This window comes from Pristiophorus japonicus, chromosome 9 (genome assembly GCF_044704955.1).
Source record: "Pristiophorus japonicus isolate sPriJap1 chromosome 9, sPriJap1.hap1, whole genome shotgun sequence".
Taxonomy (NCBI): Eukaryota; Metazoa; Chordata; class Chondrichthyes; family Pristiophoridae; genus Pristiophorus; species Pristiophorus japonicus.
In genome coordinates, this window is record NC_091985.1 from 42,884,104 (window position 1) to 42,903,616 (window position 19,513).

A 19,513-nucleotide genomic window follows, 5' to 3' on the forward strand; every position below is an offset into this window, starting at 1 on the left:
ATATTGTTATGAACTGCTGTAACTGAAACTTCTGTGATGGCACTCTGTGCTTCACCCTTTGTGGCTGATGCCACCTGCCTATAGAATGCACTTTGCAGTGCCCCTCACACTGTTTACCATGATCCGCAGGTCCTTACTGTAAACCCTGCTTTATTTCATATTTTTCCTCTCTCTTGTAGAAATTGCACACTTCAGTGCATTGATTATCTCCGTTAAGTAGCTGTCTAATGAGTTGAGCAGTATTCTCGCAGGTGTTTTCCAATTGGCCATTCAATTGTGTGGTTTTATACTTCCAGAAGGCATACAGAATAAAGTTGGATGTTTCTGACTGGGCTTAAAAAAAAAGGCGACATTTCAAATTCCTTTAACAAGCTACCTGCAAGCTAAGAGTAATTTCACCCATGTAGTGAGTATATATTAGATGCCTCTTAAAATGGTGGTGTTCTCTGCTGTCATCACCATGTAATTTGATCACAGTTTAGAATGATTAGTTTATAGTTAACAAGAGTGTAGAGCAAACTGGCAAGAGAAGTCCAGGAGGGTAGAGAACACGTTCAAATCAGCCACTCCTCTCTTTGGATTGTTGCGTTTAGCTTCTCAATGCGTTTTAAATTTCTGTTGTAAACTGCAGAGTAAAATATTTGGTTTTGTATTCATGCCAGATGTGATAGTGCTACTTTTGAGGTATCACATGACCTATTTGTTGGATGCGATGGAGCTTTTTCAACTATGAGGAAAGAGTTCATGCGACAATCAAGATTTGATTACAGTCACGTGTACATCCCTCATGGTTATATGGAGCTTACAATACCTCCTAAGAATGGTGATGTAAGAATTGGTTTAAATAGAAGTACTTTTTCTTTTAACGCCTTTCATATTGAATGTTGTATAAAGAAACAAACATCAAAATGCTTTCTTTCAGTTTTCAATGGAACCCAACTTTCTTCACATCTGGCCCAGAAACACCTTCATGATGATTGCTTTGCCTAACATGGTGAGCATTAGTCACTACTTTATCAAAATCAATGTCTGAGAAACCTGTTTCCTTATACTTCTTTTGGAGTCGATACCTACTTCTCAGTTGTGGTCCTGATGGGCTTTTGGAGAGTTTGAATTTTCACGGCGGCCTGATATTTGGGACCCTGAAGTTCTGCTGGGGTTCTCCCAGTCTCCCACCATAACTTGGGCAGGTGACTGGCAGAGCCCCAGGATAAACAGCACAAACGGCGCTGTTTATCTCATATATTTATGCTGTTTCCCTAGCAGGGCTCCGCTGGTCATGTGCCAAAGTTATTGCGGGAGAGCACCTGTAGAATTTTCAGGCCTGGGTTTACTTCAGCAGTTAACCTAAAGTATTCTGCTTCCACCGATTTTAGAAGAGGAAATTTTGAAAGCTGAGTCTTATGCTCTGGGCAATCAAATTTTATTTCCATTTTGGCAATCAAAGCATTCTAATGGTCTGGTAACTGAGAGCGACATGATCTCCTGGAGCAGACCGACGGCAATGAGCTTTGTTTTTACACTTCCTAAATGTGAATCCATTTCCTTGTGGTTTCTTTAAAAGTTAGCCATCCAATTTTATGGCTTAACTTTTGATTTTAAAGAATGTAAGGTTCCCTGAAATCATGATTGGGTGAGGAAGACCATTCAGCCCATCTAAATTAATTCATCCTGAAAGATCCTTAAGTTCCTCTCCCTCATTGTAACATCCACTTATTTCTTAAAAGCTTCTAGTGTTTTCACCTCTATCTGTATGTCTACTACATAAGTTGATGGCTCTTTCTGTGTGAAGAATTTCCTGTCATCAGTCCTAAATTACTAGTTTGAATCTGTGGCCCTGAAATTGCATGGGGTTCTCTTGATCTCTCAAATAACTTCAGCAAGAGACCAACAGAACTCCCAGAGAAATCGTGTAATGGGTTGAAAATATCCATTTATGTTATTTCTCCAAGTGTTCTGCTGTTATCCCACTAAATTTACAGCAGGAGAGCGAGAGAACCCCACAACATTGTGTCTCCTCATTCTATTTTTCCAATTTAATTTGAGGTAATATGCTGCATGTACTTTTTTCATTCCCTTAATAAGCTTGTACACCTCTGATGGGTCACACCTCGGATTCCTCCATTCTGTAAAGCCCAAGTTTCTGCAGCATTTACATGTATCTCAGACCCCTGATACGAGAAATGAACGTCATGTCTTTTTGCACTTTCTCCAGCACTTAAATGTCTGTTTTGTGTCTCAGCAACCAGAACTGGGTTCAAGGTATGGTCTGACTGGAGTACAATGCAGTTTGATCATAGAAACATAGAAACATAGAAAATAGGTGCAGGAGTAGGCCATTCGGCCCTTCGAGCCTGCACCACCATTCGATAAGATCATGGCTGATCATTCCCTCAGTACCCCTTTCCTGCTTTCTCTCCATCCCCTTGATCCCTTTAGCCATAAGGGCCATATCTAACTCCCTTTTGAATATATCATGACCTCCTCTGACTTATAGTCTACTGTTTTGGTCATTCTTTTGGCTTTTTAGATTTATACTGTGCATCCTGAAATTCTGCTAGATTCTCCTGCTGTAACTTCAGGGGAAGACCAGCAGATTCCCCACAGAAACGGCTAAAATAGCCATTATCCACAGTATCTCTGGCACCAAAGTGACTACTATTTCAGGCAAAGTGTGCACGCACATTCCGCACCAGAAATGTGCCACCCACCACATTGGTAAAGACAGTGAAAGAGGTGTCCAGGGCACATGCCTGAAACAGCTGTTAGGCAGGGACCTAACGACTATTTAAGACCTCCTATCCTGAATGTTGGAATGTGAGGTTAATTATATTCAGATGGAGGCCATGGGGTTCGGAGTTCTGCTCTCATTTAGAATTTGTTCCAATGTTGGTTAATAATGCAGATATAAATACATTACAAGTAACTCTGCATTGACTTAATATATTCTTGACTGTATATAAATTGAATATAGAAATTATTGGAAGGACGTAAGTGCCGAAATTTCTGCCAGAGACTGATGAAGTTATAATTTCATAATGCAATATCATAATATGATAAATGAGCAAAAACGTGTGGAAATTGCCTGTAATCATTGGAAGTGGTGACTACATACAACTCATGTTGCGATCGATTATTGAGCCCCATGTAGGAGGGCATTGTTTCGCTACGGCTCTGTCTGATCCATGTTTCCATCCACATGGTGACATTTTGATCCTGAGAGGCCTTGGGCAGCGGTCAGGTGCTTCACCAGACAGAGAAGGAAATTGGACAGAAAGTCACCTCCGGCTACTTCCACATGTCCAAACAACTGGCTCAATTTTGGCAAGGGACCTGGAAGCACTTGTGCTTTCATTTTGGAGATGGTACAAAACCTGAAGGGGGCGACAGCTTAAAAAAATATCATTTCAAAATGGAATACATTTTTAAACCACTTTTACATGTTCTTTTGCTGCCTGGACAGGACAAGTCATTCACATGTACTCTGTTCATGCCTTTTGAAGACTTTGAGAAGCTCACCACAGGAGACGAGGTGCTTCAGTTTTTCAAGAAATACTTTCCGGATTCCATACCTCTAATAGGAGTGTAAGGATCTTATTTTAGTCAAGATAATTGTTCATCAGTTTGTCTATTTATCCTGCACTTATAACATTTATTATTGAAAATACAATGTGAAATAATATGGTTCCTGGTGGTCAGTTCCAAACATCATGGAAGACATCTAGGAGCAGGTCAGCTGCTGGCCCTGTTGCCACATGTGCTGTATTGCTTGCGGATAAATGGTAGCTTATCCTGCTGGACTCTCCTGACCCATGACGCCCCTGGCTGGACTCTCCTGACCCATGACGCTCCTGGCCGGACTCTTCTGGCCGGACTCTCCTGACCCATGACGCCCCTGGCCGGACTCTCCTGACCCATGACGCCCCTGGCCTGACTCTCCTGACCCATGATGCTCCTGGCCGGACTCTTCTGACCAGACTCTTCTGACCCATGATGCCCCTGGCCGGACTCTTCTGACCCATGACACTCCTGGCCGGACTCTCCTGACCCATGACACCCCTGGCCGGACTCTCCTGACCCATGATGCTCCTGGCCGGACTCTTCTGACCGGACTCTTCTGACCCATGACACCCCTGGCCGGACTCTTCTGACCCATGACACTCCTGGCCGGACTCTCCTGACCCATGACACCCCTGGCCGGACTCTCCTGACCCATGATGCTCCTGGCCGGACTCTTCTGACCGGACTCTTCTGACCCATGATGCCCCTGGCCGGACTCTTCTGACCCATGACACTCCTGGCCGGACTCTTCTGACCCATGACGCTCCTGGCTGGACTCTTCTGACCCACGATGCTCCTGGCCAGACTCTTCTGACCCACGATGCTCCTGGCCGGACTCTCCTGGCCGGACTCTCCTGACCCATGACGCCCCTGGCTGGACTCTTCTGACCCATAATGCTCCTGGCCGGACTCTCCTGGCCGGAATCTCCTGGCCGGAATCTCCTGGTTGGACTCTTCCGCACTCTGCCAAAAATTCTCGTGCTTTGTGCTTCTCCTGTTGCAGTTCTCCAGCATTGTGATTCTTCTTGTCTGTGCATCTCTTGGTGCAAATTCTTCTGCTCTGCGCTCATCTTTCTCACCACCACAAAGCAATCAACTTAACAGACTACCATGGAGTTTAGTAAAAAGCCACATGTTAGCCCACTTCGTTATTGAGATAGAGGGTATTCTATACACTCTGAATTCTGGATAAAACCAACCTCCATTAATTCCAGGTTGACTTTAACTCGGGTGAGTATATTTTGAGATTTTAAAAATCTATATTTTTAATATCACAAATACTCTACATCCTATCTCACATACATGAGACCCACTTACTTAATATTAGTAGTTACCATGCCTTATCTTGTAACCACCTGTGGCATTGTTGCTTATGTGTTAAAAGGTCATGTTTAATTGCTGAAAGCTCAAACCAAATAAAAATATTTCTTAAAATACTAGGAAACCTTTACAGTTGCAAAAGCAATTGTAAAATCTCCAAGTGAAAATTTTCAACTAGAAGGTGTGCAAAAGCAGCCTGGGGTGACCTCAAAGGTTGATTTATCCAACCCATATTTTGGGTAATTTGCTAAACTATTCTTTAAGCTCATTTTATTTGTGGCACATATCGCTCTTTTTTATACTAGATTCAGATTTTTTTGATTACTTGGAAATCAGTTGACCTGTTGACAAATATTTGATAACATGCAGATTTTTTTAATGCTTTCACACTTCAGCTAGGTTTAATTGACAAAGAAGTTGGCTTCAGATAACTAAAATCTCCATGATGCACTGTTCTATTCAAATTAGTGAAACAATGAGAATTCAGGTGGAACTTTTCACCCAATGGTTAATAGGAGCATGGAATAAACACCAGCGTGAACCATTGAATCAGACAGAACGAGTGGATGCAGTAGACAATTTGATGCATTTCTATAGAGGGAAGATGCTAAGAGATATGATGAGACGATGGGTAGGTGGGTTTGAACTATGGAATGCTGATTAACTTGTTTGAGCTTTATGGACTATTCCTGGTCCTAAAGATTCTTGTGTTCACTTTTTGTAAAGCATTGTAGAGGACTAAATGTGACTTTGTTTTTCAGTGAGGCACTGAAGCAGGATTATTTCCGTTTGCCGGCCCAGGCGATGATCTCAGTGAAGTGTTCCTCCTACCATATTAGTTCCAAGTGTGTGCTAATGGGAGATGCAGCTCATGCAGTTGTTCCTTTTTATGGCCAAGGCATGAATGCAGTAAGTGCTGAGTATTCATACAGGGCTTTACTGCATTACGATTGTTATACCTACAGCAATCTGTACCTCCCTAAATATTTTCAGTTTTGTTTAACATTTTGTGCAAGTTAAAGCACCAAAGCCAAATAAAATATATATATTTTTGAAAGTTTAAGTTAAACTAATTATGGGGACTGAGCGGCACATTGGGTTAGCACACTTTTCTTTCACTGCTATGACCTGGGTTGGAATTCAGCCCAGATTGAAACGATAAAACGTTGAGACAGTAAACGGATGGTCACCTTTCACCTGGCCAATTTGTACCTTAACTGGTAATGCTTGGTGCTGACACTGGGGGCAAAATGTGATAAAGTATTCCAGTCCACACATCTTGTCAGCATCAAGCAGTACCAGTTAAGATATGAATTGGCCAGGTGAAAGGTGACCATCCTTTGCTTCAATCTGGACTGCATTCCAACCTAGGTCATAGTTGTGAAAGAAAAGTGCTAACCCAATGAGTCTGAATCCCAATAAATCGTTTAACTTGTACTTTCAAATATGTTCTTAAAATTTTTGCTTTAGTGCTTGCATTTGCACAAGGAGTTGGTATTGTATTCACTGCAAAACCTCATTTGTCACTGTTGAATAAGTCCATTTATATAGCATTTTTCATGCAAAGTGGTTTTACAAAAACCATTGGGGATACTTGATTATAAACCTGTCCTGGGGGAATTATTGCAATTGAACAGATTCCTGGGCCACACAAGGACTTAAGATGGACAAGGGAGAGATTTTGGTAACTGTAGAATGGTATTTACCCACACACTGATTTGCTTTTTTACGTAGTCATTTTGACTTAATTTTTTTTACTAGGCTGATTTCTGAGACCATTGCAATTATATCTCCATGTCATTGGATTATTACAGTCATTCCATGTTTCTGTCTGTGGTTGAGCACCATGTGTTGTACAGCACAGCTTGGCAATTTCAGCTGTGATTCATCGTTCCTTGCAAGTTCTCCACGGGCAGATGCTTTATCTTTTATGCCAAGCCTCTGAAGTGAATGATCAAGAGATCAAATAAGTTCTAATTTAATAAACACATTCCCAATCTCCTGCACAGAACTGGAGATGAGCAAATGTTTACATTTTACAAAGTAGTTTTAATTTTCAGTTTAGCTAGGAGGTACATTGCCCTTGTCTGTTGATCAGTTTATGATAGATTTTCTTCTTGCACTTGCCATAAAGGATCACCTCGGTGCAATGTATAGAAAAACAATTGGGTGAGGTGGGTCACCTGTAATGGAGCCAGCCCAATTTTTCATCCATTGTGGCCCTTTATGCTCAAGCGTAATAAGAGAGAAATCTGCCACTGTATTTCCTTTTGTGTGATGGGGTAGCTATAACTCTAAGGAAGACACAGATAACTTTCTGGAAATACTAGGGGACTGAGCATCTAGTGAGAAGGAGGAACTAAAGGAAATCCTTACTATTCAGAAAATTGTGTTAGGGAAATTGATGGGATTGAAGGCCGATAAATCCCCAGCGCCTGATGGTCTGCATCCCAGAGTACTTCAGGAAGTGGCCCTAGAAATAGTGGATGCATTGGTGATCATTTTCCAACATTCTATAGACTCTGGATCAGTTCCTATGGATGGGAGGGCAGCTAATGTAACCCCACTTTTTAAAAAAGGAGGGAGAGAGAAATCAGGGAATCATAGGTTAGCCTGACATCGGTAGTGGGGAAAATGTTGGAATTAATTATTAAAGATTTGCAGCACATTTGGAAAGCAGCGACAGGATCGGTCCACGTCAACATGGATTTATGAAAGGGAAATCATGCTTGACAAATCTTCTAGAATTTTTTGAGGATGTAACTAGTAGAGTGAACAAGGGAGAACCAGTGCATGTGGTATATTTGGACTTTGAAAAGGCTTTTGACAAAGTCCCACACGAGATTAGTGTGCATAATTAAAACACATGGTATTGGGGGTAATGTATTGACGTGGATAGAGAACTGATTGGCAAACAGAAAGCAAAGAGTAGGAATAAACGGGTCCTTTTCAGAATGGCAGGCAGTGACTAGTGGGGTACCGCAAGCTGGGACCCCAGCTATTTACAAGAGACATTAATGATTTAGACGAAGGAATTGAATGTAATATCTCCAAGTTTGCAGATGACATTAAGCTGGGTGGCAGTGTGAGCTGTGAGGAGGATGCTAAGAGGCTGCAGGTTCGGTAAGCGGGCAAATACATGACAGATGCAGTATAATGTAGATAAATGTGAAGTTATCCACTTTGGTGGCAAAAACAGGAAGGCAGAATATTATCTGAATGGTGACAGATTAGGAAAAGGGGAGTTGCAATGAAACCTGGGTGTCATGGTACATCAGTCATTGAAAGTTGGCATGCAGGCGGTGAAGAAGGCAAATGGCATGTTGGCCTTCATAGCGAGAGGATTTTGAGTATAGGAGCAGGGAGGTCTTACTACAGTTGTACAGGGCCTTGGTGAGGCCACACCTTGAATATTGTATACAGTTTTGGTTTCCTAATCTGAGGAAGGACATTCTTGCTATTGAAGGAGTGCAGCGAAGATTCACCAGACTGATTCTGGGATGGCAGGACTGACATATGAAGAAAGACTGGATCGACTAGGCTTATAGTCACTGGAATTTCGAAGAATGAGAGGGGATCTCATAGAAGCATATCAAATTCTGACGGGATTGGACAGGTTTGATGCAGGAAGAATGTTCCCGATTTTGGGGAAGTCCAGAACCAGGTGACACAGTCTAAGGATAAGGTGTAAGCCCTTTAGGACCGAGATGAGGAGAAACTTCTTCATTCAGAGAATTGTGAACCTGTGGAATTCGCTACCTCAGAAAGTTGTTGAGGCCAGTTTGTTAGATATATTCAAAAGGGAGTTAGATGTGGCCCTTACAGCTAAAGGGATCAAGGGGTATGGAGAGAAAGCAGGAATGGGGTAATTAAGTGCATGATCGGCTATGATCATATTGAATGGTGGTTCAGGCTCGAAGGGCCGAAAGGCCTACTCCTGCACCTATTTTCTATGTTTCTATGTTTCTATAGCCTATACAATTAATATTTTTTCCCTTTCTCCATCTCTAAAGGGTTTTGAAGATTGCATTGTCTTTGATGAATTAATGAACCAGTTTCACAATGATATCTGTGAGTCTATAAAGCTGTGTAATGTTAAGATATTTGAAAGATTATGAAAGTTGTAGCTTTCTCCAAACCCCTTTTAACCTGTGTTCTAAACAGTTTCCATAAGCAATGGCCCTGCATTGATTTAGCTCTGCCTTCCAGCTCCAGCCTTTCCCTATTAACTACACAAGCTACAGATACATAAAAGTATCTATTCTATTAAATTTGCTTTGTATGTCGCACACTCCTTATTTAGGCATCACCATACTGTGATTCACTCTTGCGCCTTCACCTGCACATTTCTATCACTAGATGAAACTTTAAATACTCCATATTTCCATACCTATTACCTACAGCATTATTAATGCACTCTGAGGGAAATTCACTTTCTTTATTTGGCAAAGTCACAGGCGACTCATTTAAATCATTTCCCAACAGTGCATTATACAGCAATGATGCTAGAATTCCTAATGTTTCATCCATTTCAAGACAGATAATCCAGCTACATTTTGACTAAGAGTGCATATTTTCTTCCAAAATACCTTCAGTGTGAACGCTCTGTCCTCTGCCCTCGAAGTTACTTGTCCCTCACTTGATGAACGTGCTCCAGTTTCAGACTATACCCCAGAGTTTCTCTCACATGATGGCACTGCAGGATTTTCTATCTGTTAAAATCAATGGATGGAAAATCTTGCAAGGTGTTAATTTCCACAACTGAATTCCTAATATGTGCCCCCCACGCCCCCTCCTATATGAGGTTATGTGTATCTAAACTGTAGAAAATGGACTTGGGACCAAAGTCTGAAGAGAAAAGGATTGTGTCCCAAGTGTTGCTGGTCCTAGTACAATCCAATGGTTTCCAAAGGCAAAAACAATATAAGGCACAATTAATTTGCAAGCTTAAATACGACATGGAAATCCAAAAAGCACAGCAGCATTCGGATCCTTACAATCTGAATCCTTTAAAATACAGCTGAAACCAATCTCTCTCACTTTTACTCAGCACTGTTAATATTGCATCTGAGATCTAATGACATCATGCCTGCTTATGGTGGACATCTTGGCTGCCTAAGAAATGTGCACAGTTAATATGGCAGTGGGCAGAAATCAAGCGGGAATGGGGTGGGAAGCAATGTTCCCGCTCAGGAGAGCGCACGGCCGCACAGTAATCTGGAAGGTCCTGTGCAGGCTGCTCACCGGCTTTTATATTGTAAACACTGCGAATGGGATTGCAAATTAAAGGAAACAAGCTGCACAGAACAAACCAAGCTTACAGGGAACATTGGCAGTAAGTACTCCCAGGCATACTTGCACTTGATAGCACAACTCTGTAATTGCCTCCCTGCTGACCCAGAGGCTCCAGACTTCCACCCGATTAAATAAAAAATTGAGCTGCATTTCAGTGCACTTCTTAATTTAGAATATGCATGCCCAATGAAGCTCTCGCACCTTCTCTGCAAGAGCAAAGAACAGGAGGAACAAACGTGAATAAGAGAATGTGTGGCGCATGTTACAAGCAGGGACCCAGTAAGGTCACTAAGTTTGCGTTTGCCGTTATCACTGGTAGCACCAAGCCAATTTAAAAAAAAAGCAATCCACTATTCCTAAATGTTATAAGGAGCAAACTTGGTAACACTAGTATCTTGGCATCACCCCTTTATCATGTTTTATAAATTACAATTGCTAGTGTAGAACTCTTTCCTCACCCACGCCATCCTATCCCATTTGACATCAAGATGTTCAGCTCCAATGAAACCGTAAATGTAGAGCGCTACCCACAATCCACTGTTTCTACTCGTGATGACACTTGGATGGAACCTCCTGATGTCAGACGAGGAGGAGTTCTGCACAAAATATCTGCTCCCAGGCACAAGAATAAAAGAAAACTGAGCGACTAGAATTGGTGTGCAGGATTGTATAGGAATTCAGATGAATACACCTCTGCTTTAATATATGACCTATGTGAATTCACACACAATGCATGATTCATTTTCAAATTGACAAATTATTTTGTCAATTGAGCAACGCTCATTTAGGCAGAAAATTAGTGTAATCCAGTAAACTAACGAATTATATTTAATTCAAATAACAAATTGATGCTTTGAGTTGCTGTTTAAAATGTGAATATTTCTACATTGCAGCTAAATGTCTCCCAGAGTTTTCAAGGTTGCGTGTACCTGATGACCATGCTATAGCTGACCTGGCGATGTACAACTATGTGGAGGTATGCGGCAAACCGTTCCCAGGACATTTTTTATAATAAACCCTTTAATTTGGTAGCAGGATTCAGTGTTCAGGATCTAGAAGAATGCAAAGTGATCTTATCGAAATGTCTAAGATTATGAGGGGGCTTGACAAGGTGGATGCAGAGAGGATGTTTCCACTGATGGGGGAGACTAGAATTAGAGGGCATGATCTTAGAATAAGGGGCTGCCCATTTAAAACTGAAATAAGGAGAAATTTCATCTGAGGGTTGTAAATCTGTGGAATTTGCTGCCTCAGAGAGCTGTGGAAGCTGGGACATTGAATAAATTTAAGACAGAAATAGACAGTTTCTTGAATGATAAGGGGATAAGGGGATAAGGGGTTATGGGGAGCGGGCAGGGAAGTGGAGCTGAGTCCATGATCAGATCAGCCATGATCTTATTGAATGGCGGAGCAGGCTCGGGGGGGCCATATGGCCGACTCCTGCTCCTATTTCTTATGTTCTTATGTAGATTGTTTCTGCTTTCAGAACCTTGCATTTTCTTATGGTTGATTTAGACTAACATTTCTCATTATCACAGAGGGATGAATTGGCATTTACAATCCTCCACACAATGGGCTCCTGATTTTAATTATGCTACTGTGGGCAGTGGACAGGTGGAGGCAAAATTTATACAAGAATGATCTATTCTAGTTCAAGTTGAAGAGGATCTTTTCGCTTGCTCTGTGAAGGCTGGGATAAAACTGCTAGCTAATAGTATTTTATTGTCTTCTTTTGCTGGAAAGCAAGAAAAGATAAGGGAACTCTGTTCAATCTCACCTTTGTCACCAGCACACCACCACGAAGGCCATGAATAGAGGCCCAGAGACGCATACAACATAAAAGGGAAGATTTTAGCAGGAGGCAGACACTGGGCAGAGTGCTGTTCAACTGTTGCTGCTGCTTTGAAGCCCGGACCTTGTTTACTAGTGAGCGGTGGGCACGATTGTGGGAAGGCCAGAAATCGGCTCGCTCCCATGCTGATCTGGACGACAGTCGAAGCCAGGGGATGGGTGAGCGCAGATTTCCAGCAGGCCGGAGTTGTTTTGTGGACACAGGTGGAGCACTTCTCCTCTTGGCCTTGCCAAAAACAAAATTATAAATTTCTTGAGGCTCACCTAACGGCCGAGTAGAAATGGGTGGAGCAAGTGCTGTGCATACTTTGTCCATTTGTACATGAAAATTGCAGTGTGGGTCCAATGTACATCATCTAATTGGCCTTGTGCCGGAAATGGGTGGTCGCTCCGGCCACTCGTCTCAGAATCTGACCAAAAATGTCAACGGCCAGAGTGCCAGTGTAAAGCAAGGTAAGTGACCTGAAGATATTCTCTGGTTGCTATCGCCCTGTTTACATCTAGTGGGGGGCCCTTAAAATTGGCTCTGAAGTTTGCTGTCATTTCATCATCATCTATCCCCATATCCTCAGTTCTATTCTTAAACAGATGCATACCCAGCTTGGTTTTTGGAATGACTTATTAATAGATACAACATTTACAATTTTTGTTGCATGTCTGTTCCATATATCACTATTCTGGTGGTTATCAAGATAGGCTGAGTAGCCCCGTGGATTTTGACAAAATGTAAGTCAGATTTTCTTGAATGCATTTCTTGCTGTTTAACACAAGTCAATAGAAAAAGTTCAATTAATTTTCAATATAACTACAAAGACACCCATTGGAGATCCATGTGAATCCAATATAGTATATTGAATTTTGGTTCAAAGCTCATTCTCCAATATATTCAGGTCTTTGCTGGTCGTGTGGCGCCAGCTGTCTCGATCCAGTTGCTTTGGAAAATAGTATTGCATCTCTTTCATCAAAATAGGATTAAGCCTCAGCTAGTATTACGGCCTTTACCTGTCTGGCCTCCACTGTGAACATCAGTTGATCTTCAATACACTTACATGCTGATTAGTATTTTAAAATACAATATATCAATATGTTGCAATTTTTGGTTACATAAAATTTGCAGTTATTTTTTTTAAACTGTTGTTTTCTGCATATCTATTTTCAGATGCGTAAGCATGTGAACTCAAAGTGGTTTATTTTCCGTAAAAATGTGGATAATTTCCTTCACTTCTGTATGCCAAAGACTATTGTGCCCTTATACACCATGGTGAGATATGTACCAATTCTCAAACTCTATACACTTTATATAACCTGATGTAGTTCACGGTGAATGGGGCAAACACCTTCAGTTTAAATCCTTTCCATTACTTTGGTTTTGTTTTTAGGTGACTTTTACCAGAATACGTTACCACGAGGTGATCCAGCGGTCAAAATGGCAAAGCAAGGTATCACGTTTTAACATTTTTAAATGGTCTTTATTTATTTTAACCCCTTATTTTGCGGAGTAAGAAGGGATTCCGTTTAGAGGTGAATTGATTCTGTGTTCGAGCAAATGCATGTGTGCATTAGTGTGTAGCCATTTTGTTCATATCGCTCATTGTTGGCCATCTTCAAAAAATCCCTTCTGGGATTGAATCTGTATAATGTACATTAATGCACAGAACCAGCAGTAAAGGTTTTTGGCTCACTCACAGATTATACACTAATTGAAGGGGAATGAGCAAATTTGCTCAAGCTTGCTTTCTAGTCCACATTGCATTAATGGCATCTACTATAAAAGTGGCATTAAGATAAGCGGAGAATACTGCTGGAAGTACAGAACGGAGCAGTGGACTTTGAAAGGAGCTACTCATCTGTTTCATTCCACCTAGCAGCATGAATATATTAGCAAGCCTCACTGTGTTGTATGTGGTTGTGGAGGAGGAGGGCAAGGGAGGAGGATCACCAGCACCCACTATCCTTCTATGGAATGTGTACCACAGATGACCGAATTAGCTTGATCCCACTAGGGAAAATGTATATCTTACCAAGGAAGCCATTGAGGAATTTTGCCATTTCCTGGAACCTGACCTGCTATCAGCTGCTGCTCACAACAGTACAAGTGATGGTGGCATAGGCTGCTTCCAGTCTGTAGTTCATTGGTGCACTGCCAAGATGACAGATGCTCTGTTTAAATATTACTGGCGAATATATTAAATTCTGCATTAAGATTTGGCAGCAGCATTAACAAGAAAGGCTGGCTAGGTTTTAGAAAAGATATGGCGTTCCCAAGGCACTGGGCGACACCATGTGATTACCCAGCACCTTTCATACACTCGTGCTGCTCATCAACAGAAAAGATACTTCTGAATGTCCAAATGGGATGCAAAAACCGATGAAGAATTCTGCACCAGGATGTGTAGTTTCTCTGAAGAGGATGAGGGGTTTGACTGACAGGAATTCTCTGCTCATCTGTTCTCGGTGCCTTCTGTTGTACACTGCCATTTTCTGTGAGAAAGACAATATGCACTGAATAAAGTGGGTGCTTTGTCCTGTCAATTTTAGGCTAAAGACTGTTTGTCTGACCTCCAGTGCTGGATGACCAGAGATTTCCTCTGACTAAATGGGAAGACCGAAGCCATTGTCTTCAGCCCACGCCAGAAATTTCATTTCCTAATCACAGATTCCATTTCCCTCTCTGGCCACTGGTTGAGGCTGAACCAGACTGTTTGCAACCTTGGTGTCCTATTTGACCCGGAACTGAACTTCCGACCCCATATCCTATCCATCGCCAAGCCTGCCTATATATACCTCCATAACATTGTCCGTCTCCACTCCTGCCTCAGCCCATCTTCTGCCGAACCCCTCAGCTATACTTTTGTTACCTCCAGACATGACTATTCCAATGCTCTCCTAGCCAGCCTCTCATCATCCACCCTCCATAAACTTAAGCTCATCCAAAAGGATGTTGCAGTGTTTATGAAAGGTTGATGCAGCAGTCCAAGAAGATCTACCACATTCCAATAGCTGCATGAAAGTGCACCACTACATTGTCACTTCTTTAAATGAAGGGGTCAAAACTTCCAAGTGTGCTGGTGCAATTGCGACAGAGCAGACATCACGACTGCCCCAAGGGAAGGTTTGTAGGCCCATCCCTAATCCACACTACATCATAATTCTAAAAGGACAAAGGGTGTTAAAAAAACAAGCCTGAAGGCTTTGTGTCTTAATGCAAGGAGTATCCGCAATAAGGTGGATGAATTAACTGTGCAAATAGATGTTAACAGATATGATGTGATTGGGATTACAGAGACGTGGCTCCAGGATGATCAGGGCTGGGAACTCAACATCCAGGGGTATTCAACATTCAGGAAGGATAGAATAAAAGGAAAAGGAGGTGGGGTAGCATTGCTGGTTAAAGAGGAGATTAATGCAATAGTTAGGAAGGACATTAGCTTGGATGATGTGGAATCTATATAGAGCTGCAGAACACCAAAGGGCAAAAAACGTTAGTGGGAGTTGTGTACAGACCTCCAAACAGTAGTAGTGATGTTGGGGAGGGCATCAAACAGGAAATTAGGGGTGCATGCAATAAAGGTGCAGCAGTTATCATGGGTGACTTTAAGATGCATATAGATTGGGCTAACCAAACTGGAAGCAATACGGTGGAGGAGGATTTCCTGGAGTGCATAAGGGATGGTTTTCTAGACCAATATGTCGAGGAACCAACGAGGGGGGAGGCCATCTTAGACTGCGTGTTGTGTAATGAGAGCGGATTAATTAGCAATCTCGTTGTGCGAGGCCCCTTGGGGAAGAGTGACCATAATATGGTGGAATTCTACATTAGGATGGAGAATGAAACAGTTAATTCAGAGACCATGGTCCAGAACTTAAAGAAGAGTAACTTTGAAGGTATGAGGTGTGAATTTTCTAGGATAGATTGACGAATGATAAAGAGTTTGATTTGGGCAGGGAAAATAAGAGTACGAGAGGAAGCTTGCAAGGAATATTAAAACGGACTGCAAAAGCTTTTATAGATATGTAAAGAGAAAAAGGTTAGTAAAGACAAACATAGGTCCCCTGCAGTCAGAATCAAGGGAAGTCATAACGGGAAATAAAGAAATGGCAGACCAATTGAACAAGTATTTTGGTTCGGTATTCACTAAGGAGGACACACACAACCTTCCGGATATAAAGGGGGTCAGAGGGTCTTGTAAGAAGGAGGAACTGAGGGAAATCCTTATTAGTCGGGAAATTGTGTTGGGGAAATTGATGGGATTGAAGGCCGATAAATCCCCAGGGCCTGATGGTCTGCATCCCAGAGTACTTAAGGCGGTGGCGTTTGAAATAGCGGATGCATTGATAGTCATTTTCCAACATTCCATAGACTCTGGATCAGTTCCTATGGAGTGGAGGGTAGCCAATGTAACCCCACTTTTTAAAAAAGGAGGGAGAGAGAAAACAGGGAATTATAGACCAGTCAGCCTGACATTGGTAGTGGGTAAAATGATGGAATCAATTATTAAGGATGTCATAGCAGCGCATTTGGAAAGAGGTGACATGATAGGTCCAAGTCAGCATGGATTTGTGAAAGGGAAATCATGCTTGACAAATCTTCTGGAATTTTTTGAGGATGTTTCCAGTAGAGTGGATAAGGGAGAACCAGTTGATGTGGTGTATTTGGACTTTCAGAAGGCTTTCGACAAGGTCCCACACAAGAGATTAATGTGCAAAGTTAAAGCACATGGGATTGGGGGTAGTGTGCTGACGTAGATTGAGAACTGGTTGGCAGACAGAAAGCAAAGAGTAGGAGTAAATGGGTACTTTTCAGAATGGCAGGCAGTGACTAGTGGGGTACCGCAAGGTTCTGTGCTGGGGCCCCAGCTGTTTACATTGTACATTAATGATTTAGACGAGGTGATTAAATGTAATATCTCCAAATTTGCGGATGACACTAAGTTGGGTGGCAGTATGAGCTGCGAGGAGGATGCTATGAGGTTGCAGAGTGACTTGGATAGGTTAGGTGAGTAGGCAAATGCATGGCAGATGAAGTTTAATGTGGATAAATGTGAGGTTATTCAGTTTGGTGGTAAAAACAGAGAGACAGACTATTATCTGAATGGTGACAGATTAGGAAAAAGGGAGGTGCAATGAGACCTGGGTGCCATGGTACATCAGTCATTGAAGGTTGGCATGCAGGTACAGCAGGCAGTAAAGAAAGCAAATGGCATGTTGGCCTTCACAGCGAGGGGATTTGAGTATGGGGCAGGGAGGTGTTACTACAGTTGTACAGGGCCTTGGTGAGGCCACACCTGGAGTATTGTGTACAGTTTTGGACTCCTAGCTTGAGGAAGGACATTCTTGCTATTGAGGGAGTGCAGTGAAGGTTCACCAGACTGATTCCTGGGATGGTGGGACTGACATATCAAGAAAGACTGGATTAACTGGGCTTGTATTCATTGGAGTTCAGAAGAATGAGAGGGGATCTCATAGAAACATTTAAAATTCTGACGGGTTTAGACAGGTTAGATGCAGGAAGAATGTTCCCAATGTTGGGGAAGTCTAGAACCAGGGGTCACAGTCTAAGGATAAGGGGTAAGCCATTTAGGACCGAGATGAGGAGAAACTTCTTCACCCAGAGAGTGGTGAACCTGTGGAATTCTCTACCACAGAAAGTTGTTGAGGCCAATTCACTAAATATATTCAAAAAGGAATTAGATGTAATCCTTACTACTAGGGGGATCAAGGGGTATGGCGAGAAAGCAGGAATGGGGTACTGAAGTTGCATGTTCAGCCATGAACTCATTGAATGGTGGTGCAGAATCAAAGGGCCGAATGGCCTACTCCTGCACCTATTTTCTATGTTTGTATGAAGACATTTAGCAGATTTCCAATTTACAACTTCAAAGGAAGCCATAAGTGCTGTAAATAAATGCTGAATTATACTTGCCTGGATTTCTGCAAGGGATTTCCCGAGGGCCTCACTGGAACGCATGCCAGCTCTCCGTTGGCAGGAGTTACACTCTGACCTTAAGGGCATATTGGGTGGAATTCCCAGAAATGCCTTGGATCACTCCCACTTAACAGGAGGACAGAGAAGGAAAGCAGCAGAAGCCTCCCTCAAATTAAGCCCCCCCCCCCAAAAAAAAATGAAATTACGGTATAATTCTTGCAGAACTGGGTCCCATCCAAAATTCCGGCTCATCTGCCCTCCGCTTCCGCTCTGTCTGCTCTCCATCCTGGCTGCGAGTCACAATTTCAGGGCCTAAGTTACGGTGCATTTTCGGAAAATCAATTATTTCTTTTATATCAATCAACATTCTGCAAGGTGTTTTCACAGCTTTGATCATGTTGTACACTAAGGCAACATTTTGCCAGGTCTTGATTTGTTGATTGGGGGTGGGGTCTTACGGCAGCCAGTGCATCTTGGAAAAAACACACGCATGTTGCTGCCGCTTTCTGTCCACTGAGTTCAATTGAAGGCAATCCCAGGCATTGCATCCGCAACATGTGATCTGTGCGAGTTGCATATGAGCCCCTGGCGGCAGTGTAACACCTGCAAAAATGTTACCCTATTGTATAAATATGCTCACTTGTTTGAACGTTTCTGTTTTAGTGCCCCCCCCCGTTTAAATCAGGGGGCATTTGAGTTAACGATTTATGTTTTACAGATTACAACAAAATAGTTGTATAAATATGCTCACTTGTTTGAACGTTTCTGTTTTAGTGACCCCCCCCCCGTTTAAATCAGGGGGCATTTGAGTTAACGATTTATGTTTTACAGATTACAACAAAATAGTTGTATAAATATGCTTCTAGTAAAGCTATTCCTTTCCCTTGCAGGTAATCAATACTGTGTTATTTGTTATGGGAGCATCAGCAACAGTCACAGGAGCAGTCTTCCTTTTCAAGTATTCACCCAAGCTACTTGACATCCAGCAGCTGCAGAATTGGAATTTTGGCTTTTAGTAACTCGAAGCAGGGAAACAAAATCCATGTGGTTTTAAAAAAAAATTGAAATTCTTTATTATACCTGTTTAAGAGATCGTAGCCTTATTTTCCCTTGAGCAGACAGTAAGAGGCTCTTGTTAGTAGAAAATTCTTTCGTATGCTGGCCATTAGCATTTATCACAGCGAGCAGTTAGCACCTATTTTAACTATTGCACCAACCTTATACCATTTCACTGGCATTAAGAGCAATGTTTGCCAGCAGAAAACGAGGGGAGAGATGCTGGGCCCGATTGTCGGACCTGTTTTCACCCATCACCCGGTTTCTGCAGACATCCAGCCTGTCGCGATCTTGAGACATGAAACTGGTGAGCAGCGATCCCACACAAAATATCTTCCAACAATATGCAAATGAGGGTTCCACGCCGAATGTACGACCCCATTGCAATTTTGGTGTTCTGCCGAGCAGTCGAATCTGGCCTTCAAAGGGATCGCTGCAAGACGCTCTGAAAATGCTGCCATAAAGCACCCCGGCACTGAGTTTTGTGGGGCCTGATTGAACTAG

The 19,513-nt window shown here is 42.3% G+C and overlaps 1 protein-coding gene across 1 annotated transcript in view; it reads left to right on the forward strand.

Moving 5' to 3' along the window:
- kmo (kynurenine 3-monooxygenase) overlaps window positions 1–18,969 on the forward strand; it is a 65,364-nt gene extending 46,395 nt beyond the window's left edge. Inside the window, exons 7-15 of the mRNA XM_070890956.1 lie at window positions 663–828; window positions 923–994; window positions 3,464–3,585; window positions 5,643–5,790; window positions 8,895–8,952; window positions 11,070–11,152; window positions 13,187–13,288; window positions 13,407–13,466; window positions 18,844–18,969. Coding sequence (XP_070747057.1) covers window positions 663–828; window positions 923–994; window positions 3,464–3,585; window positions 5,643–5,790; window positions 8,895–8,952; window positions 11,070–11,152; window positions 13,187–13,288; window positions 13,407–13,466; window positions 18,844–18,969 — 937 coding nt within the window. The remainder of the gene's footprint in view (window positions 1–662; window positions 829–922; window positions 995–3,463; window positions 3,586–5,642; window positions 5,791–8,894; window positions 8,953–11,069; window positions 11,153–13,186; window positions 13,289–13,406; window positions 13,467–18,843) is intronic.
- Window positions 18,970–19,513: the final 544 nt, after the last annotated feature.